This window comes from Nipponia nippon, unplaced genomic scaffold, assembly GCF_047370975.1.
Source record: "Nipponia nippon isolate SJK-2023a ecotype South Korea unplaced genomic scaffold, ASM4737097v1 scaffold_27, whole genome shotgun sequence".
Lineage (NCBI taxonomy): Eukaryota > Metazoa > Chordata > Aves > Pelecaniformes > Threskiornithidae > Nipponia > Nipponia nippon.
The window spans coordinates 5,463,783-5,491,245 of record NW_028262344.1 but is presented as its reverse complement, the minus strand read 5'-3'; the positions used below and the strand labels follow the sequence as shown (position 1 = coordinate 5,491,245).

General features: G+C 41.1%; 2 protein-coding genes across 4 annotated transcripts in view; one reads left to right on the top strand and one right to left on the bottom strand.

The window, feature by feature from the left end:
* Window positions 1–27,463, top strand: part of SLC23A2 (solute carrier family 23 member 2) — a 70,516-nt gene that overhangs the window by 33,002 nt on the left and 10,051 nt on the right. For all 3 annotated transcript variants that reach the window (XM_087762888.1, XM_087762887.1, XM_087762889.1), the window contains 9 exons: window positions 11,349–11,465; window positions 12,685–12,842; window positions 17,638–17,726; window positions 19,270–19,340; window positions 20,486–20,667; window positions 23,540–23,660; window positions 24,351–24,507; window positions 26,077–26,224; window positions 26,767–26,872. In XM_087762888.1, coding sequence (XP_087619014.1) covers window positions 11,349–11,465; window positions 12,685–12,842; window positions 17,638–17,726; window positions 19,270–19,340; window positions 20,486–20,667; window positions 23,540–23,660; window positions 24,351–24,507; window positions 26,077–26,224; window positions 26,767–26,872 — 1,149 coding nt within the window. The remainder of the gene's footprint in view (window positions 1–11,348; window positions 11,466–12,684; window positions 12,843–17,637; window positions 17,727–19,269; window positions 19,341–20,485; window positions 20,668–23,539; window positions 23,661–24,350; window positions 24,508–26,076; window positions 26,225–26,766; window positions 26,873–27,463) is intronic.
* Window positions 963–10,922, bottom strand: LOC148055086 (uncharacterized). The gene is made up of 4 exons (XM_087763043.1): window positions 10,839–10,922; window positions 7,785–8,688; window positions 7,003–7,664; window positions 963–1,016 (listed from the first exon to the last, which is right to left on the bottom strand). Exons 1-4 carry the CDS (start codon window positions 10,920–10,922, stop codon window positions 963–965), a joined length of 1,704 nt encoding a protein of 567 aa, XP_087619169.1.

Below are 27,463 nucleotides of genomic sequence, written 5' to 3'. Positions count from 1 at the left end.
AATTTCTTCCAAGCTCCAACCTCATAAACTTAATTCTTCTAACCCTTCTTTCAAGTAAGGGGCTGCTTATTGTTATTTAGCGACCACTTTGTGAACGAAGTTCAGGTCTTTCATAAAAACCCTTGAACATTTTTCCTTAGGATAACGATGATTGTATCTTAGCTATTCAGAAAGACCCAGTTGAGGCCTCAAAGGAGAGCAATTTTGTTGTGATTTTTTCCAGCTTTTTTCTCAACTCCATCATTCCTCAAGCCTGTTCAATAATAATCTTGCAAGAAGAGGCAGTGTGAATCTTAAGCTTTTGCTTAAAATAAGTAAGAGAATTACAGTAAATCTGAACAGCACCTTCTTCTGAAATGTTTATATCTAATTTGCTTTGTGGTTAAGCCTTATCTCCGAAAAGCCTCAATTTGACCAAATTTTTCAAATGTCTTTATTGAAACAAGAACAAAACTCTCGTGGTTCCAAGCAAGAGCATCATGATGCTCATTTCTTTGAGGCTGTAACTTCTGTTGGGGCAAGGATGATACCAAAGGGTGTAGCTAAGGTTTTCCTAACTCAGACATCAAAATTCACTTCTGAATTTCAGATTTTAAATGTACCCTAAACAGGTGATTCTGACAGAGGTCTTTTAGTGTTAGATTTTAAAAGAATGTTAAGAATGCCACCATGTGCCTTCGTATAATCTGTCTCTTACAGATAGTCTGCCTGTATGTCTCAAATACATCTCTACTACCATCTCGATTATGCTGATATTTTAATGGACAAATTTTGGCAACTGTTGACGTGCATATGTCTGTGATGGCTGATTTTTGGAGCATGCTCAGACTAGTGTGGAGAGAGACAATCTGATAAAAGCTTTGAGCAAAAGATGTTGGGAAGAAATTGCGCAACTAAGATTAGCGATCTCTAGACATTAAAGCATGTCTTCATGGCCTGTTTTTACCAAACAAATATTTTTCTCACTTCCACTTGATCCACGTGATCAGAACTGTAAATGATGGATGATAATTCACCTTAAAGAGACCATAAGCTTTTAATCAACCAAATCTGTTTGAGTTAAAGCTTTGCTGTGACTTACAATGAACGAACAGTGAAAGGAGGGGCTGTAGCAATTAACAGCCTCATGTATTTAGATAGTATTTCTGGTAATCTAGGCAAATCTCCTTCATTTCATTTCAAATAAGTGTGTGCATGAAGCATGTTTGTTCTTGGCTTTCCATTCCTCTTGAGAGATCATTCACCAGAAAAGCAAACGAAAGACCTTGAATAAAAAGCCTTTAACAAAGAGGACTGAAATGTACTTAATTGCTGGAGGATGCCTAATGCTTACATTGTCTCGCAGTATTTGTTAGTGGAAACAATAAACTATTAGCCCAGATGATAAATAACTGTATTGCTGCATTCCTATAAAATAAACAATACTATGTTGCTTATTGCTTAATAGAGATAGTTTTAACATGTTGTTGGCTCTTTATTTAAGGTATTTCTCTAAAGGCCTTACTCCCTGCAATTAATCAGTTTTTGTTTGATCCTTCCCACTAGTACTTGATAACAGAGCCTTCATCTTGCACTGTTGTTGGTGTTTGCTTCTTTGGATTTTGGGGTGGGCTTGGTTTTCCCCTCTACTCCCCATCGTTTTTGCTCCACCTTTATCTCTGTGTCATTTTTTTCCCCCTGTTTATACTTATTCTGTGCTTTTTTCATTTTTGTGTTGTGTCACCCTTGGCCAATTAAAAAAAAAAAAAAGTATTAGTCTCTGATCAGTATCTCATCCAAAAAGGTGCAGTTCATTCCCGGCAGTTCCCTACAGCATACTATGGTGTACTTGCCAAGCGCCAGCGCATAGTCAGTTTATTAAACCAGCAGGCACATGCTGGAGATATGAAAGGGTCAGTGACTACCCAGTGACTTATCAGCAGGATAGCCGGACCTCACCCTAGTTCTCAACCTTGTCATTGTTTGGTCTTGGTCTCTTTTGTGTTGGTTGCCTTTAGCCATTATCTGCTAAAGGTTTGATGAAGGTGAAAGCTTCGTCTTCTGAAGTGGAATAAGTCTGGCTTTTGGAAAGAATAAGGAGTATCCTGGATTTTTTTTTATCAGACCACTTTGCTATGTAGGACAGCTGTTGCTATGACAATTATGCCTTAAAGTTTGAAATTCTTTTGCTAGAAGACCTATAAACTTCACTTTCTAAAGGAGAGCTTAAATTGGTTTGCAGTTGTTGATCTGTGCCCAAAGAGAGCTTTCTACATGCCGTGGATGAGTCGATTGTTCCTAGGCCTGGTACCTGCTGATCTTTTTGTTCTTTGCAGGCAAATGTAGGCATAAGTGTAACCACAAATGAAAAGCTCTGAAAGGACTAATAAACGTGCTGCATGTACCATGGTCATATTGGTAGAAACAGGTCATAATTTCTGATTTCTGCTGCTCAAACATGAGGGGAAACAGTTCATATAATATAAGTAAAATGAAATAGAATAGTAGTAGCAGTAGTAATAATAATATACAATAATAATATACAAAGCAAGTGATACACTATACAATTGCTCACCACCCACTGACGGATGCCCAGCCTGTCCCCGAGCAGCGATCACTGCCCCCCGGCCAACTCCCCCCAGTTTATATACTGGGCATGACACCATATGGTATGGAATAGCCCTTGGGCCAGTCTGGGTCAGCTGTCCTGGCTGTGCCCCCTCCCAGCTTCTTGTGCACCTGGCAGAGCATGGGAAGCTGAAAAGTCCTTGACTGGTGTAAGCACTGCTTAGCAACAACTAAACATCAGTGTGTTATCAACATTATTCTCATCCTAAATCCAAAACACAGCACCATACCAGCTACTAGGAAGAAAATTAACTCTATCCCAGCTGAAACCAGGACAGTAGCCACCCCTTATTCCATACCATATACGTCATGCCCAGGTCTTACACTTTCCAATACATTCCAATTAATCACCACCACTTTTCCAGTCTTTTGAGATAAACACACACATATAAATATAATTTCCGTAGTCTATAGACTATCCCTCTAAAATGTTTGTTGAGTTCATTTAGTCCATGATTTCGGGCTTCATCTGTCATAACAGTCCTTCAGGGCAGGAGAGATGGTGTGTGGTGTTGGATTTTTGCATGCTGGAGCCAGTTCTGGTTCCATCACCGCTGCACTTTACTCGGTTTCCTCAAAGTTCATTCTTCATTAATTTGGGTGATTCTTACTGTATACTGTTGATATGGCACATAGTAATCACAGAAGTGATGACATCCAGTACTATATAGCAACTAACATCATACCATTCAGTTCATTGGCTATTTTCACCCAAAATCAAATCCCCTTGAGGTACACATTGGACTTCCCCATCCTCCCGCATCACCCACCAAGTGCACCCAGGTCCTTGAGCAAAAGCAATCCCACGGATGGGTTTACCTCTGCCTGAGGCAGGACTAACCCAGACTGTCTTCCCCAGCATATTTTTTAGGTGCACTACAGGGACTTTATCCCCCTCTGCAGTACGTAAAAGTTTTGACTGGGCAGGGCCAGCTTGATTGGCAGATCCCCTGGTGTTGACTAACCAGGTGGCCTTTGCTGAATGTGTATCCCAGTGTTTGACTCTCCCACCACCCATGGCTTTTAGTGTACTCTTTAACAGTCCATTGTATCATTTCATTTTCCCAGAGGCTGGTGCATGATAGGGGATGTGCTGTACCCACTCAATGCCATGCTCTTTGGCCCAGGTGTCTATGAGGCTGTTTTGGAAATGAGTCCCATTGTCTGACTCAGTTCTTTCTGGGGTGCCATGTCACCACAGGACTTGCTTTTCAAGACCCAGGATAGTGTTCCGGGCGGTGGCATGGGGCACAGGATATGTTTCCAGCCATCCAGTGGTTGTTTCCACCATTGTAAGCACATGGCGCTTGCCTTGGCGGGTTTGTGGGAGTGTGATATAATCAATCTGCCAGGCCTCTCCATATTGATATTTCAGCCATCGTCCTCCATACCAGAGAGGCTTGAACCGCTTGGCTTGCTTGATTGCAGTGCATGTTTCGCATTCATGGATAACCTGTGCAATAGTGTCCATGGTCAGGTCCACTCCTCGATCACGAGCCCATCTATATGTTGCATCTCTTCCTTGGTGGCCTGAGGTGTCATGGGCCCACCAAGCTAGAAATAATTCACCCTTATGGTGCCAGTCCAGATCCACCTGAGCCACTTCAATCTTAGCAGCCTGGTCCACCTGCTGGTTGTTTTGATGTTCTTCAGTGGCCCGACTCTTGGGTACGTGAGCATCTACATGACGTACTTTTACAACCAGGTTCTCTACCCGGGCGGCAATATCTTGCCACAATGCGGCAGCCCAGATGGGTTTGCCTCTGCGCTGCTAGTTGCTCTGCTTCCGTTGCTGCAACCACCCCCACAGGGCATTTGCCACCATCCATGAGTCAGTATAGAGATAGAGCATTGGCCACTTTTCTTGTTCGGCCATATCTAAAGCCAGCTGGATGGCTTTCACGTCTGCAAACTGACTTGATTCACCTTCTCCTTCAACAGTTTCTGCAACTTGTCGTACAGGACTCCATACAGCAGCTTTCCACCTCCGATGCTTCCCCACAAGATGACAGGACCCATCAGTGAACAGGGCATATTGCTTTTCATTTTCTGGTAGTTTATTATACGGTGGGGCCTCCTCAGCACGTGTCACCTCCTCCTCTGGCGATATTCCGAAATCTTTGCCTTCTGGCCAGTCCACGATCACTTCCAAGATTCCTGGGCGACTGGGGTTTCCTATTCGGGCCCGTTGGGTGATGAGTGCCACCCACTTACTCCATGTAGCATCAGTTGCATGATGTGTACAGGGGACCCTCCCTTTGAACATCCAGCCCAGCACTGGCAGTCGGGGTGCCAGGAGGAGCTGTGCTTCAGTACCAACCACTTCCGAAGCAGCTCGAACCCCTTCATATGCTGCCAATATCTCTTTTTCAGTTGGAGTAGAGCCAGCCTCGGCTCCTCTGTATCCCCGACTCCAAAACCCCAGGGGTCAACCTCGAGTCTCCCCTGGTGCTTTCTGCCAGAGGCTCCAGGTAGGGCCGTTCTCCCCAGCTGCAGTGTAGAGCACATTTTTAACATCTTGCTTTGCCTGGACTGGCCCAAGGGCGGCTGCATGGACTATCTCCTGCTTAATTTGTTCAAAGGCTTGTCGTTGCTCAGGGCCCCATTTGAAATCATTCTTCTTCTGGGTCACTTGATAGAGAGGGCTTAGGATGAGACTGTAATTTGGAATATGCCTTCTCCAAAAACCCACAACGCCCAAGAAAGCTTGTGTTTCCTTTTGGCTGGTTGGGCTGGTTGGTGGAGACATGGCTGTGATTTTGTTGATCACATCCATTGGGATCTGACGACGCCCATCTTGCCATTTTATTCCTAAGAACTGGATCTCCTGTGCAGGTCCCTTGACCTTACTTTGTTTTATGGCAAAGCCAGCCTCCAGAAGGATTTGGACTATTTTCTTCCCTTTCTCAAAAACTTCTGCTGCTGTGTTGCCCCACACAATGATGTCATCAATGTACTGCAGGTGTTCTGGAGCCCCACCCTGTTCCAGTGCAGTCTGGATCAGTCCATGGCAAATGGTGGGGCTGTGTTTCCACCCCTGGGGCAGTCAATTCCAGGTGTACTGGACTCCCCTCCAAGTGAAAGCAAACTGTGGCCTGCACTCTGCCGCCAAAGGGATTGAGAAAAATGCATTAGCGATATCAGTTGTGGCATACCACTTGGCTGCCTTTGACTCCAATTCGTATTGAAGTTCTAGCCTGTCCAGCACGGCAGCACCAGTGGTGGCGTGACTTTGTTCAGGCCCCGATAGTCTACTGTTAGTCTCCACTCTCCACTAGACTTTCGCACTGGCCATATGGGACTGTTAAAGGGAGAGGGAGTCTTGCTGGTCACTCCTTGGCTCTCCAGTCGACGAATCAGCTTATGGATGGGAATCAGGGAGTCTCTGTTGGTGCAATATTGCCGCCGGTGCACTGTTGTGGTAGCGATTGGTACCTGTTGTTCTTTGACCCTCAGCAACCCCACAACAGAAGGGTCCTTCGAGAGACTGGGCAGGGTAGACAGCTGTTTAATTTTCTCTGTCTCCAAGGCAGCTATACCAAAAGCCCACCAGTACCCTTTTGGGTCCTTGAAATACCCTCTCCTGAGGTAGTCTATGCCAAGGATGCACGGAGCCTCTGGGCCACTCACAATGGGGTGCTGTTGCCACTCCTTCCTGGTTAAGCTCACTTTGGCCTCCAATACAGTCAGCTGTTAGGATCCCCCTGTCACTCCAGAAATACGGATGGGTTCTGCCCCTTCATAGCTTGATGGCATTCGGGTACACTGTGCACCGGTGTCTACTAAGGCCTTCTACTCCTGTGGGGCTGATGTGCCAGGCCATTGAATCCACACAGTCCAGTACACCCGGTTGTCCCTTTCCTCCACCTGGCTGGAGGCAGGGCCCCTCTAGTCCTGGTCATAGCATTCGTTACTCACTTCTTGTCAATGTGAATCAAAAATCCCTTTATTAAGATCGGAAGCAAAATCAGCCCTTCTACCCTGTCTGGGGAACTGCTCACTGGAAACTGGAGCAGCAATTTTCCTGGGAGAACCCCCTTTTGTAGTTGTTTTTCCTTGCAACTCACGTACTCGTTCCTCTAGGGTTGAGGTAGGTTTTCCATCCCACTTCCTCACGTCCTCTCCATAGTCATGCAGATAAAACCACAGGGTGCCCTGTGGTGTGTATCCACTATATCTTCTCTCTTGAGCAGAGGGGCTCTTACTCCTAATGGCTGAGATGATACTGGTCCGTACAGGCGAGGAGTAGCACATGTCCTCTTTGAATCGCTGGAACTCCCGGGATAATTTCTCAGCTAGCACGTCAGGCAGTTTCTCCACAGCTGAGACGCAGGCCCGTAGGGAGGCAGAGAGTCTTTCTTCATATTGTCGGAGTTGGCCAGCCATTTCATCCACCGTTGGTCCCTCTTCATCTTTCCAGGTCATTATTGCCAAAGAGTTTGCGTGTGATGATGGTGTGCTCCGTACAAGCTTCTGCCACATGGGTCGTGTGCATTGGACTTCGTCTGGATCTTTGGATAACTGCTCATTGTCCAGGTCATTATGAATCACCTCCAGCACAGCTAATTCCCTCAGGTACTGGACACCTCTCTCCATGGTGGTCCACTTGCCTGGGTGACGTATAACATCTTCCTTGAAGGGATACCTTTCCTTCACGCCTGACAGGAGTCGCCTCCAGAGGCTGAGGGCTTTTGCCCCTTTTCCAATCGCTTTGTCAATGCCCCCTTCCCTAGAAAGGGATCCCAGCTGCTTGACTTCCCTACCCTCTAATTCCAGGCTACTGGCCCTGTTATCCCAGCATCGGAGCAGCCAGGTGATGATGTGCTCGCCTGGACAACGACTGAAATCTTTTCGCATATCTTGCAGCTCACTCAGGGACAGGGATCGGGTGGTTACCATCTCATTTATGGGTTCTGCCTCTTCCTCCTCCTGTTCTCGTGATGGCCCTGGCTCATCATCAGCCCTTACTAAACGAGTTGATTTTCTCATGTATTTTTTCTTCTGTATAGGGGCGACTGATACTGGCACGGGTTGGTTCTCTGGCATAGCCACAGCGCCTGTCACCGGGACTGACATAGCCGCAGTGCCTGTTGCCGGGGCTGGCATAGACACAGAGCCTGTTGCTGGGACTGGCATAGCTGCAGTGCCTCTCGCTGGGGCTGGCATAGCTGCAACGCCTGTCGCTGGGGCTGGCGTAGCGGCAGCGCTCGTCACAGGGGCTGATGTAGCCGCAGCGCCTGTCACAGGGGCCGGCATAGCCACAGCACCCGTCACAGGCGCTGGCACAGCCACAGTGTCTGTTGCCGGGGCTGGCATAGTCGCAGCGCCAGTCATTTTGTCGTCAGATCCAGAGACCTTCTCTTCCCCTTGAGGGTTCTGAATAGTGTTGAATAGGGCTCGGTAGGCATGGGCCAGGCCCCAGCACATTGCGGTGATTTGTGTCTCCCTAGAATTGCCAGGGTGACAGCATACTTTTTCCAAATGTTCTACTAATTTTTCAGGATTCTGCACTTGTTCAGGGGTGAAGTTCCAAAATACTGGAGGGGCCCACTGTCCTAGGCACTTGCCCATGCTGTTCCACACACCCTGCCACTCATAACTATCCAGCCTTGGGGCAGATCTCTGGATGATATTCTTAAAATGCTTATTAACCTTAGACAAAACCGAAACAATATTCCCAAGAACTAGCAATAGATATATCTTAACTACCCAAGGATGTTCAAGATACAGAAAAGTTGTTGTAATGAAGGAGGAAACATCACAGAAGAAGGCAGCCAAGGTGCCATTCTGTATTTCCTCCATGAAAAGCCTCTCAGAGGAAGAGGTATAATTGCTAAATGTCTCCAGGAGGTGGTACCCGAAGTACAGTAATGGCTTCAGTACAGAACCCAAACACCAGATAATGCTCAAGGTCAGTGTTTTAATAACAAATCTCCCAGGCAAAACATCACCAATCATGGCAGAGCACAGCAAACTGCAAAACCCAACACCAATCTTTAACACGTGCTGCAAAAACAGGAGCACGGTGCAGATCAGGTAGACTAATACCGAGAGCAGATGAATCAATATTATGACCAGCAACTGTTAACAGATACAAATTCCTTAATACACTCTGGTTAATCTGTCATTATCTCAAACCCTTCGAGCCCCATATTGGACACCAAACAAGAACTTTCGTGGTTTAACCCCAGCCGGCAACTAAGCACCACACAGCTGCTCGCTCGCTCACTCCCCCCACCCCAGTGGGATGGGGGAGAGAATTGGAAGGGTGAAAGTGAGAAAGCTCCTGGATTGAGATAAGAACAGTTTAATAAAGAGGAGGAGGAATACTAATAATAATAATAGTAGTAGTAGTAATAATAATAATAATAATAATAATAATAATAATAATAATAATAATAATAATATACAATAATAATATACAAAGCAAGTGATAGACTATACAATTGCTCACCACCCGCCAACCAATGCCCAGCCCGTCCCTGAGCAGCAATCCCTTCCCCCCCCGGCCAACTCCCCCCAGTTTATATACTGAGCATGACATCACATGGTATGGCATAGCCCTTTGGGCAGTCTGGGTCAGCTGTCCTGGCTGTGCCCCCTCCCAGCTTCTTGTGCACCTGGCAGAGCATGGGAAGCTGGAAAGTCCTTGACTGGTGTAAGCACTGCTTAGCAACAACTAAACATCAGTGTGTTATCAACATTATTCTCATCCTAAATCCAAAACACAGCACCATACCAGCTACTAGGAAGAAAAAATCAACTCTATCCCAGCTGAAACCAGGACATGCCTGCTGATGTTTTTGTTCTTTGCAGACAAATGTAGGCATAAATGTAATCAGAAACGAAAAGCTCTGAAAGGGCTAATAAACTTGCTGCATGTGTTGTGGTCTTCCTGGTAGAAACAGGTCATCGTTTCTGATTTCTGTTGCCCAAAGATGAGGGGGAACATTAATATAATATAATATAATAGCAGCTGATATGATATAATATAATAGCAGGTGGAAAAGTTAAGGAATGTACTTGATGCAACCTCATCAGTCCTACGAAGAAAAATTAGTGTTCCACATAATTCCATTAACATGAGGGTGTACGTGTTTTTTCCTAAGTTCCAGTTAAAGACAAGATATGTACAGGTTTACTGCTGCTCAGTGTTCTCCCTCCAGCATGAGGTGAAGCTCTAAAACTCAAGTTCCTGATTTTTTTCATTTGTTGTTTTTTAGATAGTCAGGTCAGGAGAGCAGTCTTTCATTTTTCAGTCGATGAAAAAATTACATTGGTGCTGCAAATTGGCAAGATGAGTTGTGCAGTGAACAGTTTCCCTTATTTCTCTGTTTAGGACCCGTACCTTATTTAAACTAACCCTAGTGAGCAGAGTGCTCAGTGCTTAACGTTGTTTAAAAGAGTTTTCTGAAATTAGTGTTTCTAGATTTTGCTTTTCCACCGTAATACCCTTGACCTTTCCATAGTGATGTGGTCGTTTACACTCCCTGAATTTGAATTAACCCAGTGGCATTTGTTTTCCCAACAGAAATCGGAGGTAAGAGGTAAGTACCATGGGTCAGTTTGGCTTCCCTGACCTTGTAGATGATAAACCAAATGGAGATTATCTAAGCATAATCTGTGGATGTGTTGTGATTTTTGAAGAAGTAAAGACCATTTGTGGCAAAGTCATGAGTCTGGCAAAATTCCCAGTCTTTGTGTAAGGCTACTTCACGGGTTTGTTATGTTCTAGGGTGGATTAGGTCAGAACAGTAGTTATATAAGGTATTTTTTGGTTAGTTGAGCTGAAATGATAAAATCTGATACTTCCTTCTGCTTTTGTTGTTGGCATTTGGGCTTTGGAGCATTGTGTTTTTGTTCCCAGGAATTTCAAACCCAGAGAGTTCGAACAAAATGATTCCACTTAGTTGTAAAGAAGAAAGGATTGAACTGAATCTTGTTTTAATGGAAAATCTGCAGAGATTTTGATGCGTGTATATGTGTGGTCAGTTAGCTTTCTGCGAATTAGGGCACACAGTAGGCCAGAATGTGGTCTTGCTTAAATTCCTGTAGGTTTGGAGGAAGTCTGCTTGACTAATATGAATTGGCCGTGGATGTATTCAGTTATAACGATCAGCATTTTTCTTGACTGCTTGAATGTGGGGTGAAAGCAAAAATAATAAATCTTGTGGCTAAAAAAGGTTAACCAAGACTGAAATTGAGTAAGAATTAAGTGGGGAAGCAATTACTGCGAGGAACTTTCTTGCCTGTGATTTTGGTCTCTTATGCAAGGATAGCCATTCTGCTTTGAATTCTTGAACAATTCTAGCCATTGTTGACTCTTCTACTTAGTTCCGATTCTTCCTTTTTTTCTTTTTTCTTTTTTTATTTTTTCTATAAACAGTTCTGTCATGATAATCCCATTTTTTGGGCACCTTTTGGCTGTCAGATCGGTTATATCATAAATGAACAATTGTTGTGTTAGTATAAATAAGCAGGGCATGGCTTATAGAAGTGAATGTGTTTGGTACAAGGTCAGTAGCTACAGCTGGAGATGAGCTCATTGTCAGAGGTAAAAGGCTTTAAAAATGTAACATATCAACATTGCTTGGGAGTATTATACCAGCCTTGGAGTATCTGGGAATTGCCACATAGTTCAAAATCAGTTTATTCATGTGTAACAGTAACCTACTGTTGTCCTTTGTGTCCTCCCCCACTTTTTTACTCACCCCACCTTTCTACCCTCCCTATCAAAATAGAGCTCTTTGGCAGAGACACTGGACAGCAGTGGCAGTTTAGACGCACAGAGAACTGACATGATTTACACTATCGAAGATGTTCCTCCTTGGTATCTCTGCATATTTTTGGGGTTACAGGTATGTTTCAAAACAGCTATAATATTTTCTCTCTAACTTCTAAAGCTTCTTTAGCATTTTCTTTGTAGTTCATTGCATTTGTGTATGTGATAATTTTATTCTTCCCATACTCTCACACATTTGAAGAAAGTGTTAAGATAGTTTCTTCTGAAGTTGATCACAAAGATTACTGTGTTGATAATGATCTATATTATTGTTTGCTGGCTTATGCATTTGTGAGATTCACTTAAATGTTTAGTCTTCTAAGCTGCTGCTAGTTAATAAGTGAGCAAATGCTAAGTGGTAAGCTTCAGAAAGTGACATTTGGCACCTCTGGAATTAAAGATGGAGAGATATAATGGTTTTAGTCCTGAAATCTTGAATATTAAAGCTTCTACTATAGTGATTTTGATTCTGCAAGCTTGATAGCATCATCCTGGACTTGTAGGCTTGCTAATAAGCGGGGCAGGCAAATTCTGCCCTCCTTGGAGTGAGAGTGTGTGCTTCCTGCTTATGAGTAGGACTGTAGTAGTGAGCTGGACCCCACTACCAGCTCAGCCACTCACTTGTGTGAGGCGGAACAGCTCATTTCATCTTCTTTCTTTCTCAAATGGTAATAATATCTGTCCCACAGGAATGCTGAGAATTTGTTAATATCTGTAGAGCATGTTGAGATCTCCAAACAAATACATTCCAAAGCATCATTTTTATTTCAGCCTTTCCTCAAGGACAGACAGTTCTGTAGGGATTATATTTTTATTGGCATTGTTGCATATGGAGATATGTTTGTTTGTTTGCTTAATGTATTGGATCAAAAAAGAATTAATGAGCACCTAGTTTTTGGTGCTTGAGAGCTTATTTGCAGCCTGGTTTGTGTGTGTGCTCTAAGTTCATTTGTAAGCTAATGGTTTTTCACATGGTTGAAAGTGAATGGGGTTATTTATCTGCTTTTCTGAGTTAGAAGCTGTTTTCAGCACAGTTACCTAGATACCTCCTCATCAAGAACAGTAGCTATGTAAATAACCTAGTTTATCCTACAGAAATAGTGATCATTAGCAACAGGCTAGTCGTAGCTCAACATGGAAGGAAAATACTTGAAGAAATGCTTAGGAGCAGGAAGTGAGAGCTTTGGTGGATAATTCAAAAGCAAAAATACCCAATGCAAAAGAAAAGATGGTCATAAATTTATTTACTTATTAATATTGGCTGCAGTATTAACAAATCATTTTTCTCTTCACAGCATTACTTAACATGTTTCAGTGGAACTATAGCAGTGCCCTTTTTGCTAGCTGATGCCATGTGTGTTGGATTTGACCAGTGGGCTACCAGCCAGTTGATTGGGACCATTTTCTTCTGTGTGGGCATCACTACATTGTTACAAACAACCTTTGGGTGCAGGTGAGAGTCGGGACTTGTTTCTAGTTGTTGAGATGGTGATAAGACTAGACATCTGTTGGGATTTCCAGGACACAGTCCGAGATCCAATTTAGTAGTCTATTTAGTAGTCTATTTAGTAGTCTATTTTTAAAGGATAAACATGAAACACAAGTTAGCAGGTCAAATACAGGGCAGTTAGGGAAAGCTTTTGGAAAGCTGCTCCCAAAAAAAGGTGGATCTGAAATCAAAGAAGGCATCCCAAGGGTAAGAAAATACAGCAGGGGCAGGGAGAGGGAAGAAGGAAGAGGGAAATCTCTGAGGACAGAGAAGGTCAAAGTGGTTCTGGGGGAAAGGAAAAAATTCATACACCTTGGTAAAGAGGAACTAATTTTGATATTTTTATTAGTTTCTTGAATGATACTACATTCTGGCCAATATTTGGGTTGTTGTGATTAGTCCTACAGGAAATTGTATGCTTGTTCCCATAAAGTGCTTGTCAGTTTAAAAAAGTAGGGAAAAATGATGAGGGTAACTTTTTATTCTCTGAACTGAGTGTCTCTGGTACCTTTCCATACAAATAATTTGTTTTTATTTCTTAGTTGCTCTGAGTTGCAGGTACTGATCCTTCCTTGAGTTGGGAAGAAATGCATATGTGTACAGGGATGCCTGTACCTCTCCTTTGGTCTGTTCTCCTTAGGAGGATGCAAGAGACCAATTCAGATGTTAACAAATACTTGTAAAAATCTGGTGTTGGTAAGAACAGGATGTTGTAAGTTTTATTAACATGAAGATAAATCTTTTTAAAAAATGTGTGTTCTACAGTAAACACTGCAGAGAGATGTTTAACGTGTTTACTTAAACTTGTTGACTCTGCCTGTGAGAACCATGAATAGCTAAAACCTGCAGAGTTATTTCTGCATCTTCTTGAATAAACCAGGAGCGATAAGTAAAACCAGAAGAAAAGTGCATACTGTAAGAGTATGCCATCATATGGTTACTTGAAATGATTCATGGGTCATTTAGTTCAATTTAAGAACAATGTGAGCTGAAATCTTGCATTCCAATTGAAAATGGACAGACACCCCCCACATTTTTAAAGATTTATCTAAGAAACGGAATCTTTGGGTGGAAAAGTTGTCTCAATGGGGTGCAGAAGGCAAGCCTATGGTAGATCACTTGCAGTTGTAGATCAGCTTTTCATCTAGAAATTTTCCAAATATTTCAGGTTTTCCAATGTAATCTTTAGTTGCTATTTTAGTTAGCTTTAGTTAGCTTTCTTGTCTTTTTTTCCTTTGGAAAAAAACTTCCCTTTATTTTTTTAATATGTCTTACTAAACATAAAATCGCTCCACTGTTTTGTATGAAAAGTTCATTCTGATGACAAAACAGCATAATGAAAATTGTTGAAAGAGAAGATTTTCTTTCCTCAAGGTATTTTCTTTTAGTCAAGACTACCTGCAGTTAATCATCATATTTTCTGCCTGATCGGCTCTTTGTGCTCATAGGGTAGCTTGCCTTAGCTGTAATCATAAATTTTCAAGTACCTCATCTGCAAGGAGGCAAAGGAGCAGGGTTGTGCCCTTTGGTGTTTTGAACCTCTCTTTTAATGGGAGTGATGTATTTTTTTTTTTCCCCCATCTTCTCTTTGTGCTTTGTATAGGGAATCGAGGGATTGTTGACCTAGGTGTGAACTGGAAGATAAGGTCCTTTATTGTTCCACTCTGAGTCTCTCCTCCCTGGATTTACTGAAGTTTAAAATCTTCCAATTTCGTAAGAAGTGCAGAGTTGCGGATGGATATGAACTCGAAGGGGAGCTTGGTTTTCCTGTGCTTCTACCAGCTTTCTTCTTCTGCCTCAAATTTATCAGAAAAAGCTTAGGGTTTTTTTGTGCTTCCTGAGACTTGTATCTCTTCACAGAACTAAAGTTTGTCATATTTTGTTTTTTTCCCTAACTAATCTTGGGCTCTTTCTCATTATTACTTACTATAGGGTGATTTTGGGCTCTTGCAGAAACCAGTGTGGTCCCATCAGTTTGAAATGCTCTGTTCCTTCTGTATAATCCCACCTCTGCCCTCTGGTGTTTTTTTATACTTTTCAGTGGCTTCCACTTGCACATGTTTATATACGGAAGAGGCAATTGTGTTTGGGTCTTAAAATAAGTGAACTTGTATTTAAGGAGAAAATTTCTGTGTTTGAATGTTTTATAACTATTTAACATGTGATTCTGATTTTATGTAAGGGTGGGAATGGAATATAGCAGCAACATTCCCTAAATGAGATTTTAAAGTATTTATTGGCAAGTCTGTCAACTGTGAAGTATTTCAGCAAATAAAGCCACTATGGTTTCAAAAGGTCAAATTCCATGGTTTAAAGGTCCCTAAAGATGGATTTAGCTCAATTATGAGGAGTTGTTGTGGTCAATGTGGTACCCATACTAATTTTAGGAATTCAAGCTATTTATTAGGTTATGTAATAAGCCAAAAGATTTGGCAAGGATTCAGAGTAATTAGTGTGACTGAGACAATCAAATACAGCTTTAATATACCTAAACATTTTAGATTTGTTGCTGTGCCCATTGCTACATTGTCTAAGCATTCTTATATCTGCGTGACATGTTAAGATAACGAAGACATTTCCGGATAACTTTAACTGCATCAAAAGCTCTGTCTTCACAAGGGCTCGTGCCAAAATTGAGAAACTTCACAATTTAGACATGAAATTAAAATGATATCCCAATCATAAGCTGGTGGTACTTTACCCATTAGTAATGAATGCCTGGCTTAGCAATCAGAAAGGTATTTCATAACTCATGTTCCAAACTGCAGCTGTCTCTTCAGAAAGAGACTGATCATAGTGGGCTGATTTTGAGTAATAATTTAAAAAAAAGAGAGAAACCTTTTCTTTCTGCTTAGAAAAAAAAAAAGCAATATTTTGAGTCTACAGGCCCTTTTGGTAAATATTCCAGGTTAACTGTCTCATATAAAGGTCGAGCAGATAGCTAAGTGAGACGTACTAAGACCTTATTACACAATAAGTATGCAGGGTATTTTATGTGATGCAAAACTCACAATCTGGACCTAAGTCTCAGTACAACTGACTTCATCACTGGAGAATGTGTTTGCAATGTATATTTACAAAATCATTGGCGGGGGGACAGAGTACTGTGTAGGTGGGATAGAGGAGTAACAGCTTGTTACAGGTATTGCATATTTTGTCATGGGCACCAGCTTGCCCAGTTTGCTTAATGAACCTTGAAAAATAAGGTGAATCATTCACTCGTAGCTACCAACTGTTTCTTCACCAAAGATAAAGCTTTGATTTTTGCTTGAAGAATCTTAGAAGGGAATTGCATGCCAGCCAGGTGTGCTCAGACAGCTCGTGTATTTTATGAAGTATGAGTTTCTAATGCACTTTTCAATGTTTGCGGTAGATGGGTCAGCTTTTTAGATTGCTCATGGCCCAAACTCCTTTGCAATGGTAGTTCAACTGTTGTTACTTCTTGCCTGTGAACTTTACAACTACTGTTAGTAACATGCTTCTGGTTTGATCTTTTTTGTGTTAAGCGTGTATAAGATTTTTTTTCCCCACAGATTTTTTTTTCCTTCTTTGTGCCTTTTCTGATCTTTATCTGAATCTGCTATAGTTAGTTCTTTTTCCTTTACTGGTGTTTGCACTGGCATCGAGGCACTTCATTGTGGCTGTAAAACAGCTATAAACACGGTGCAGTAACTAGAGCCGCATGAGCAATTAAGTGTTCCACATGTTACAGTTTGAGGTCTGCTATTAAAGAGAATCCATTAATTATTACAATCTATTAATGACGGTATTTATAGAATAGTTCAAAGTGCATCTTCTCTGTAGTTAAGTAACATCTGGATATTTGTGATGTTATGCAAGCTACAGTTGATTCAATAAATACGTAGTTGGTGCTGGTAGGTGCTCTTTAGATCATAAACCATTTGGGAAGTGTAAACACCAATGCTAAGAATCTCATCTTGAAATTCTTATAGCATTTGTATTTATTGTTGGTAGCCACCTGGAACATCTAATCAGCTCTTATCAACGTAATGGTTATTTACACATACACTTAAAGGTGAATGTATAAATGACTGTACTTCAAGTCATGCAGAGGGAAGGTATTGAGTATGCAGACTGCATACTGCTCTATCAAAGAGCTTTTTTAATGTGACGGGATGGTAAAAGCTGCACGTTCAGCAGTCTGGCTGGTACTTACATCAGAACATGCATCTGTATCCTTGTTGTGCTGCTGAGTCAAAACTTTAAATCAGTGTCTGGTACTTGCATGCTGGTATCCAGTAATTATCTGTTATAGGCGTTGTAGTAATAACTTCATGCATGTAGCGTCTTCTCTTAGGTCTTTGATTTGTGAAGTCTTAGTATTTCTGTGTCTGTTCTTTTTAATAAGAAATTTTCATATTTCACATTTTTAATAACCCCCAATAAAGGATGGTTTTGAGGATGAGTAACCACCTAGCTGCAATTGATATCCTTACACAGTACCATAACACCGAGAAATGTCAGCATCTCTGTAGTAAAGATAAGGGCTGGCGACCGGAAGATCACGCGCTGTATGGAAAGAGTTAAGGGTCGGCCCTCCCTTGTCTCTGCCCCTTATAACATGACACACCTACTGCTGGGGGTATAAAGGTAAACTACTGTGCAATAAACATTGAAGCTGAACACCCACACTGTGCGTGCTGACTGTTCCTTCCCCAGCCCGGGTCGGCTGGAGATCCGCCGGTATAACCTTGATATGTAACGAACGCTACACATCTCTTCTTTCCCTTTCCACCAGGTTACCCTTGTTTCAAGCAAGTGCTTTTGCATTCTTAGCACCTGCTAGAGCAATCCTCTCCCTGGAGAAGTGGAAATGTAATAATACAGGTAATTGTCATTTATGCTTGTTCAGGTTTAAGTGACAAATGACCCAGATCACATATAGTGCAACTGCCAAACCTTCTGATATGGAAACTGGAAGTAATGAGCAGGGAGTATGAAAAATTCTCTCCTTTAACAATGTTAAAGCTTTGTACCTTGGAAAAAGATTCCTAAAAATGCCCTTGTGGAATTCTGTTTCGGTTGGGGTTTTTTTGGGTTTGTTTTTTGGTTGGTTTTTTGTTTTGGGTTTTTTGGTTTTTTTTAATATAAAAAATGTTGACAAAAGAAATCTAGCAGTAGCATAAAACAGTTCTTTTGTTAACAATGTAGAGAAAGGCAGAAGGATTCCTTAAATGTTCCTTTCTGGTATTTAGAAATAGTAAGTCCAATTAAGTTGAGTAGTAGTAAGTTTGAGCAATGTTCAACATCACCTCAAGACCAGTATTTTTACCTGTTAAACTCATTCCTGACAGGTTTTGCAGAGCAAACTTTGACAATATTTGGATGTTCATTTTAACTTTTTCTTTGCTAACTTCATCATCCTGAAATGTTTTGAATTTATTTACAGTGAAAATGTGCAGTAAAACTGGTTGGGAAGGGGGCTTTTTCGTCAACTTAGGTTAGAAAACTGAAGTGGAAACAGCTCTGGCAGTTTTCTTTTTAATGGGATGTGGTTATTCAGTAATAAGGCTGTGGGCAGTGCAAGACAGCAGTATAGAGACGCAGGCTGCTTGCTTCTAACTAAAGTTCTTCCCCGGGGTCCTTTTGATTCTCTAATCATTTATATTAGTTATGTGTTTATACATCTCTCTTGATTCACTTACGACCATCTAATTAGTTTTCCTGATGTTTTTTCTATAGAAAACTTAGCTTTGAGCATTCATATTTTCTCACTGGGCGAGACAGATTTAGCTAGTGGGAAATAGCATGTGGATTTCAGTGCGCAAGATGTAAAGGCAAACCATGGTGTGCTTTAGCAGTGCTAGCTGTGTTGGATATTTCTGTGTGCCAAAATGTGCCAGTATCCTAATACACACCTTGTTGAAAGAAAATACTGTCTGATAACCTTTGATGGCAAAGCAATTTTTCCACTGCTTCAGCTTTTCAGAAAGAGCCTTTGCTGCATCTTGCTCTTGAACCTTTTAACCTTCAAAAGGTGTCAGATGGGGTCTGACCACGGGTCAATTCATCATTCAGTGAGTGACCTAAATTGGTGAACAGCAAACGTTGGAGTACTTGATTCCTAGTGTGCAGTTGAGTAATTCTCCATTCATCTGTTTATTGCAGTGGGAAAAGAATCCCCAATTGACCTTTCTTTCTGAAAGTTATGATTTTTTTCTGCTTTGGTACAGTGGGTAAAATTAGTGGTTAGCTCCTGGGAAGTGTAAGCATGTTATTACTTGATTTGTAGCACTGCAGAACTTCTATTCTGTGCAAATCAAGGCTCATTTGTCAGACATAGCTTAAGGAGAGATTTATTTTGTATTAAATGATGGCAAAGTGGCCAAGGAATAAATACCTGTGTTTTTTCTTTTCTTCTTTTTGTAAGATATAACAGTTACAAATGGAACGACAGAGCTGCTTCACACTGAGCACATCTGGTATCCCAGAATACGAGAGGTAATGTAGGAGTAGCCTTTAGCTGTTGATCTGTCTGATTCCTGTTAAGTTTCTCAGCTAACCATCTGTGTGTTCTCGTCTTTAAGTAATTTCTTCTTTCACTGCAATTTCTTTTGAATGTATCCCTTGACTCATTTCATGGAAGTCTTCATCTTTTCAACTTGTTCATTGCTGGACAGCAAATACAAGGAGTTAGTTACCACATTCCAAAAGATGCACAGTAAAATGCACAAGCAGGATGAATACTCTTCTTGTAACACTTTGCGATTTGTGCTCACTGGTAGCAGTTCAGCTGCTACCAGACCACTTGCCTGCTGTCACTCTGTTCAGTAGGCTGTCCCAGGGAAGGTAAATATGCAGTTAGCAAATCTGTTCATCCCTAGGTGTCTTAAGTTGGAGACTATTCTGATAAGACGTTGATTCCCCCAAGAGACTTGCTGAAATATATCAATCTCCTTCTCCACTCGCAGCACTGCAGTCTGAACTTCATCATGCTCTGCAGAGCCCAGGATGAGGGTTGTGCCCAGGCATCACACCAGAGTGGTAGATAGCGTAGTCCAAATTAAGGCGTGTGTCATGGAATTTATCTCCCATCCCGTTGCTTTGGGCTGCAAACTTTTTCTTAATTAAAAACAACCCCTCTCTCTTCCCCATGTTCAAACCATAGCTACATCCTGCCAAGAGCCCTGCAGCCAAGAGGGCTGACAGTCTCCTGAGACCACAACGCTGCTCTATACCAGCTTCTAAGGAGCACTTGTGAACAATGCAGCATACACTCTGCCCCTAGGAGCTAGGAGCATCACCTCCGTGGCGCCACCAACCCTTGCCGGTTCGATCTGAGAGCTTAAAGGTTAGCCTGGAACCCAGGTCTCCTGTCTGACAGTGTGATGTGCTATCCACACAACTACCAGACTGGCCCACTGGTCTGTTGTGTAATAGTTTTGTGGAGAAAACCATAAGTGTTATGCTTAAGCAATAAGTCACTTAAACATAATGAGCTGTTTTATGATGAAAAATTTGCTGAGTTCTTCTGTGTCACTGAATTCTTTTAACTGCAGTTTGTAATCCAGAGCAGAAAAAGAAATGTTTTGGGTTTGCTTTTAAGATTTGACTGAACTGTCTCTTTCCCGTTCTTGTGTATTCAGATCCAAGGTGCTATTATCATGTCCTCCTTGATAGAAGTGGTGATCGGTTTGCTTGGCCTTCCTGGCGCCCTGTTGCGATACATTGGACCTCTGACCATCACACCAACTGTTGCTCTCATCGGCCTCTCCGGTTTCCAAGCTGCTGGAGAAAGAGCAGGCAAACACTGGGGTATCGCTATGTTGTAAGTACTCCTGGGTGTTCTTGGCTTAGGCCAGGGGGTCCCAGTTGGTAAGTCGTCATGCAGGAATTTTGGAGTGCGAGGGAAAAGCCAGAGTCTGCTTGGCTGCCAAAGGTAGCATTGCAGTGCTCCCAGCATGGAGAAATACCGTGTGCAGGAATGTGAGTAGGTCTGGATAAGGCCAGCTGGCAATTGGGGAATAAGGACAGCAGCAACTCAAGAAGAAGTGGAAGGAAAGGACAATGGCTGAAAGCGAGGTGTGGAGGACAGAGAATTTTATAAAACAATAGCTGGTCTGGGAGCCATTGGCTGGGTCTAATTCAGTGCTATAGGAAAGATGATTTAGCAAAACACCAGAGAGATTAGTGAACAATTTATATTTTTATGATGCTATTGTGTATGTTTCTTATTCTGCAAATAGTGGTCCATTTGTCATTATTACTGGTTTGCTTATCTATAGCCAAGAGAAATTTGTATGATGACAGAGAGCATGTGTATTTCCATGAATGTCATCAGTTGATGAGGCATAAGTAGACAGATTTCTGTTTAGTAGATAAAAAGGCTTTTAGAGTGAATTTCAGGGCATGATGTGTGTGCCTCTGTAGGTACAGATGCCAGGGAAATTAAAGAATTGAGATAAGTGGTATGAAAGGGAATAACTGAGAAAACTGAGATGAAGAGAAGACAAAAGCTTTCTTTGAGATGCTGTGGATAACCAGCCAAATAAGGATGGAAACCACATTTCAGGGAGAAGGAAATTGGCTGAAGCAGTTGCTATATGCAATGTATAGCGACCAACTTTGTGCTGGCTCTGAAAGCGGAAGGAATGACTTGATGAGATCAGATACTGATCTCACTAATCTGTTTGCACAGTACTTTGAACATGTAAAGTATTCTGTAAGTGCAGCTTGTGATTAAAAGGGCTGTTTAATTCTCTTTTATCTCAGATGTTAGCATCATGAATATTTTTGTAATTTTATTATGTTAAGCAGCTGACCCAAAGGAACATTTTATTTTCCTGTAAAACAAATTCTGTGCAAGTTGGGACTAATGTTAAATCAATCAAGCAGACCTTTGGTGAATTGAACCTAGAAATGTGTGATTAAAGTTGACATTTTGCAGATGGAAAAAAAGAAATCAATTTAGGAACAGGATTTAAATATTACCCAGTCAGTAAGTATTTCTGGCTTCTGCCATGCAAAAATTTGCACTAGATTGTGGCAAACAACTCCATAGTTGTCTAGAACCACTCAAAAGTAACTTGATCTCTACAAGATGTGGTGCTTGAAATTGTCTCAACTGTTCTGATGAGACAAAAATACTGCATCGCTATCTAGCACAGCAGAATAATACCTGTGTTAGAGCTATTATCCTCTATTAGCTGCAGATGCTATTTGACAAGACTTTCCGTTTCCCCAACAGTTTTCTGACCTCATTTGTTCTGTGGGTGCCAGGCTGAAATAATTTAATCCATAAAACACATTGCATTGTGATCTGTAAAAAGGGAAATTATTCCTGAACTGATCTTTGCCTGTATATCTGGTGAACTAAACTGTTTCTTGGGGCATTTAAAGATTTGGTAATATTTTACAGACTGGCAGTAAGCCCCCCTGCCATGTAACCAATATAATATTATTTACAGTAATATAATATTATTACATTATTTACAACTCTGTACTAAATAAATCGAAATACAAAGCCACCTGTCCTCAGGGCCAGTGTGGCAGGGTAGCTGCTGTTAGAGAGTGGAGCCCAGCTTTCCATAATGGCCTTTGGGAGAGATGCCAAAATGTTTCCTGAATGCAAGGAAAAGGCACCTTTATCATTCGACGCTAGTCAGGGGTAAAGACTATAAATGACACCCTTCTTGTGCAGAGCTCTTTGTTCCTGAAGACTGAGGGAGAATAAAGCTCTGTTTTGTTTCTTACAGACTGAAACTGATCTTGGACAGAAAAGGGAGGGAAGCTTAAAATCCGACTTTTTTTTAAGTCAGCTGATAAAAACATAATCTCAAATTTCAGAAAAGCTTTGCCTCTTCAGACAGCTTGACTCTTTGTGTAGCCTTTTTATAGCAAAACTGGTTTTGGCTATTTCAGAATTGAGCAACCTGCCCTGGCTTTTTATTTTTCATTGCACTGGATACTTATTTTAGCTGTAGAGTTGAATTAATTTTTAACATATAGAGGAGCTTAACAGTTTTGACAAGGAGGGAAGATGCATAATACTTGAGGCATCTAAAAACTGTAATAAACTGGGTTACTGGTGAACTGCAGTTGAATGGAATCTTGGTTTTTTGGGGCTCTATTCTGCTTGATTTACAGCTGTTCAGTGAAAGATGCATATACAAAAAAAAAATCTGGATTCTTAAGAATTGAAGAAAGAATTTCCCTTGACAGAAGTTTTTCAGGTGCTTTGGAGCTTTATGCAAATTTTGAAATGTAAAAATTACTGTATACTGGCCTCCAGTTTCCCTATTTCTTCCCATTTGCTAGCAGCAACCTTTGTGTTTCGTATGCAGAACAGACCTGGACACACGAAAAGAAGCAAGCAGCACAGTGTGGCTTTTTGCTAATGGCTGCTTAGCTCTGAAGATCTTCTCTAGTCTGATTAATTTTCTTGGTTTCATTTCCCTGTTTGCTGCTGGCTGTTGTTGCAGCACTTTAGAATACAAATTATGTTGTTTTGGCTTTCATGGAGTAATAATTTATTTAAAATATATTCTCTTTATGATGCTTTGTCTTGTGCTAAATTTAAAATATACATTTATACTCTATGTCTGAAGAGCCTGAATAGGTTTATGCTGAGAAGGATTTTTAACATATTGGTGCTAATGACATGTCTCTCTTGTTCCTCCCTCCTCCTCCTTTTTTCTCAGGACTATTTTCCTAGTATTGTTGTTTTCTCAGTATGCCAGAAATGTCAAATTTCCCTTACCCATTTACAAATCCAAGAAAGGATGGACAGCATACAGGCTGCAACTTTTCAAGATGTTCCCTGTAAGTATTTGAACTTGTTCTTCAGTTGGCAAAAAACCCTCCTAATTTGTGTGTTTTGTTTTGGTTTTTTTTCTTGGTTTTGATTTTTCTTAATAATACAATAGATGACAAAGGTGAGATAAAAGCTTAAATGGGCTTATGGGAAACTTAACAGCAAATAGTCTCATATTGTAGTCTTGCCAGATCCCATGCTCGTATCTGTCTCTGATGAAGAGTCGGAGTAATGAAGATCATGAAGGGGAGGGAAGGGGGTAGAGAAGAAGGTATGTTTATGCATGCAGTGAAAGCCTAAACTGAGCCCTCCAAAAAAGGATGGCGAGATCATTATCTTCTAGTTTTATGAAGGCATTACTCCGTTCCCCCATGTGAAAGACTTCTTTTTATTTCTCTGGTAAAGTTGAGACTAATTTACTAGTTTAAGTGCCCATTTGGAGACTTTCCTATTTTTTAGGGGAGAGAAGAGGCTTGCTCTATTTCTAAAGCTTTTGTAACAGCACCTTCATTAGGGACTGGGGGGAAACACCTAACGGATCTATTACAGGATTTACTGCTTGTTCAGACTTAAAATATCACTTAAGATCACATTCGGATATGTGTGTAATAGATATTCTCTGCAGGAACAGTTTGCTGTTGATGAATATTGCCAATGATAGTTTATTTTACACAGCTTTTTTTTCTCCTCTTTCACAGATTATTTTAGCTATTTTGGTGTCATGGTTGCTTTGCTTCATCTTCACTGTGACGGATGTCTTTCCCCCTGACAGTTCGAAGTACGGCTTCTACGCTCGCACAGATGCCCGACGAGGAGTGCTGTTGGTAGCTCCGTGGTTCAAGGTTCCTTATCCTTGTAAGTATGCCTGGTTTTAAGGGCTGTTTTTCTAATAATATGCCTGTGAGTATAATTTCTGTTGTTTCCAGAAGTGTTGCTGGTTTTTTCTCAGTACTCTATTCTGATGCACTTCAACATGCACTGACCTAAGACACCATAGGTGGGGATGATGGGTTTTTTCTTGTTTTCCTCTTTAATTTGATACCTTAATGTTTCCACCAAGAAAGACTGAGTCTCTGAAACTTGAATTTGTAGAAGGCACTTGCAGGGTTTATCTAGGTAACTCTTGACTTCTGATAACATAGTGTGACTGTATATGTAACAGGGATTTTTCAGGGAATGGTTGATTTATCTGTACTTGTCGATAACAGCTGCTGTTAATGTTGTACAATAATAAGGATGGGTTATTACAACTCCTGTAGAACTACGGAAGTCATTGATTCTCGTTTTCTAAAGCAGTAGTGTGTGGAGTTTTTTCCAACTTAATCCACTTCCCTTCCCCAAACACACTCATTCTTGAATTAGCACAACTGCTAACGACTACACAAAAATGTCCTGACTTGCAGAAGCAGCATTGGAATTGGGCCGATGGGCAAGTCAAAGAATGCCAGTCAATGCTTATCAAAGGACAAAAAAGCATTTACAAGAGAACACGAAATGCTTTACATGACATCTTGGATGTTTGTATTCTTTTGGTGGCCACCTCTAAGTTTAAAGCTGCTAAAGGCTGTTTCTTATGGCATGAGATAGAGTTGCACAACTGGTTCACCCTTGTTCTGCTCAGAAATTAATGGGGTAATAACAGAATAATATTCTACTAGAATAGAATAATAGAAATTGTTAGGAATACCACTACGTTGTAATGAGGCAGCTTCGTTGTGGTTTTCCATATGCTTTGGTTCTGATTAGTTCTTAAAAGAAACCACTTCTAATGCAGTACTTGCAAGATTTATAATAGAAGTTTTTGGGAAAGAAGAAGAGGAAAACTTCTCCACCCTGATTAGACCTTTCTTATTTGTGAAGCCCTGTTCGTTCACGTTTGTGTGACTTAAAGTTCCTTTTGTTGCGAGAGGCTCATCTATTTCAAAGAGATAAAAGCATCAAGGCAATTGCTGTGGAAAACCTGCCAAGCTTTTTTCTACAGGCTTGAATTAATCTTATTTTCTCTTCTACAAAAATTCGGAATTGGAAGGTGTATGTGCAATGATCATAGCTGGTTGTTGGCCATTCTCTTCGCTAGACTAAACTTGTAACCAAAGTCTGAGTTTTCAGAGCAATAATAATTAAGTGGCATTCGCCTCACTGATCAGAATTGTTTTTTCACAAGCAGTAGTTCAAATCCCTTCCTTCTGAACAGCAGGAATTTTTTTGGTGGCGTTTAGGGTTTTTTTGGTTTTTTTCCAAGCATGATCAAAGCAGTTGGTTAGGCGGTTTTTCCTTTGCTCCTTTCATCTACTTGAACTTGCCAGACTGTGTTATTGTGAAGGGAGTTTGTTGATGCCATTAAAGATGAATAAATTGCTGTATGTTTTGATATCTAAATTGTTTTCTGTGGCATGAGAGGTTTCAGTTTTCTTTTCTTCACAGTTCAGTGGGGACTGCCAACAATTTCAGCTGCTGGAGTAATAGGAATGCTTAGCGCAGTTGTTGCTAGCATTATCGAATCAATAGGAGATTACTATGCCTGTGCCAGGTTGTCTTGCGCTCCTCCTCCACCTATTCATGCAATAAACAGGTATGTCAAAAAAGAAATATTTTCCAGTGTCTTAAGCTACTTTTTTTTCCCCCTTTTTTTTTTCCTTGGGATAAGATAGGAATATGTTCTGAGTTTAACTGTTAAAATTTGGTCAAACACAAGGGCCAAGGATCTGAAATATAAGATAAAACTGTTATGTTGAATTATTTTGTTGCAAATGTAGCATTGGAAACCTAGTCCTATTCCTGCTGGAGTCTGTGGAATTTAATAGTACAGTTTCCGTAGGGACAGAACTCTAAATTGGTTCTGGAATCAGGGTAGCTTGTCCAATTCACCTGAAATGCAATTTTAGAAATAAAGAGCAGCTCTAAGTTTGACTTGAATTATTTTGTAATTTCCTCAGTTTAAGAATGTGGGTATCTAAGACACAGAAAACAGAACTCAAATTGGTTTTCCAGGTGTGTTGGAGCTTGAAACGTGAATTATAATAATTCATGTGGGACAGATGCCTTAACAGGCTTCCACGTAGTGAGTCTACGCTAATACAAGTTTGACTCTTTTTTTCTGTTTGTGATTTACAGAGGGATTTTTATTGAGGGTCTCTCCTGTGTTCTGGATGGAGTATTTGGGACAGGGAATGGATCCACTTCTTCCAGCCCTAACATTGGTGTCTTGGGCATCACAAAAGTATGTGCTTTACCTTGATTACTCAGTGACTGCAGTATTTTATCTCCTCTGGTGAATGGTTTATGCCATTTTCATGTTTCACAGCATGATCCTCTTCCAAGAAACCATACTACTTAGTACTTCGTGCAGACAAACTTTACACAGCATTCTGAATTTACATAACTTGTCTGTACCAGCCATTGTCTAATGGAAATGCATTCTAGATAAGGACCCCAAAATTCTTATTTTTATTTGGAGTAAAGGGCAGTGAGAAAACCTACATAAAGCAGATGATGCTAAATAAGCTATCCCTTTGAAAACCAAAAAGGCATTCCAGGGCTCTGGGGTGTTTTGAGTTGAGGCATAAACACTGTAAAGCGTATAGAAATTGATATTCTTTTAGATGTCTTGGCTCTGAAAGCAACACTAGAGAACTGACTATTTTTAATGTCTCACTTGAACACACAATGAAATGCTACTTGAGGTCCTTGGGTCTTATCTACGTCTGTACTAGGGCGTTACAGTCACACAGCTACAACAGGACCTGCAGTCAAGGTAACTTCAAAGTTAAATGTGCCCTAAATATTTGTTTCCATCCTGATAGGTTTTTAA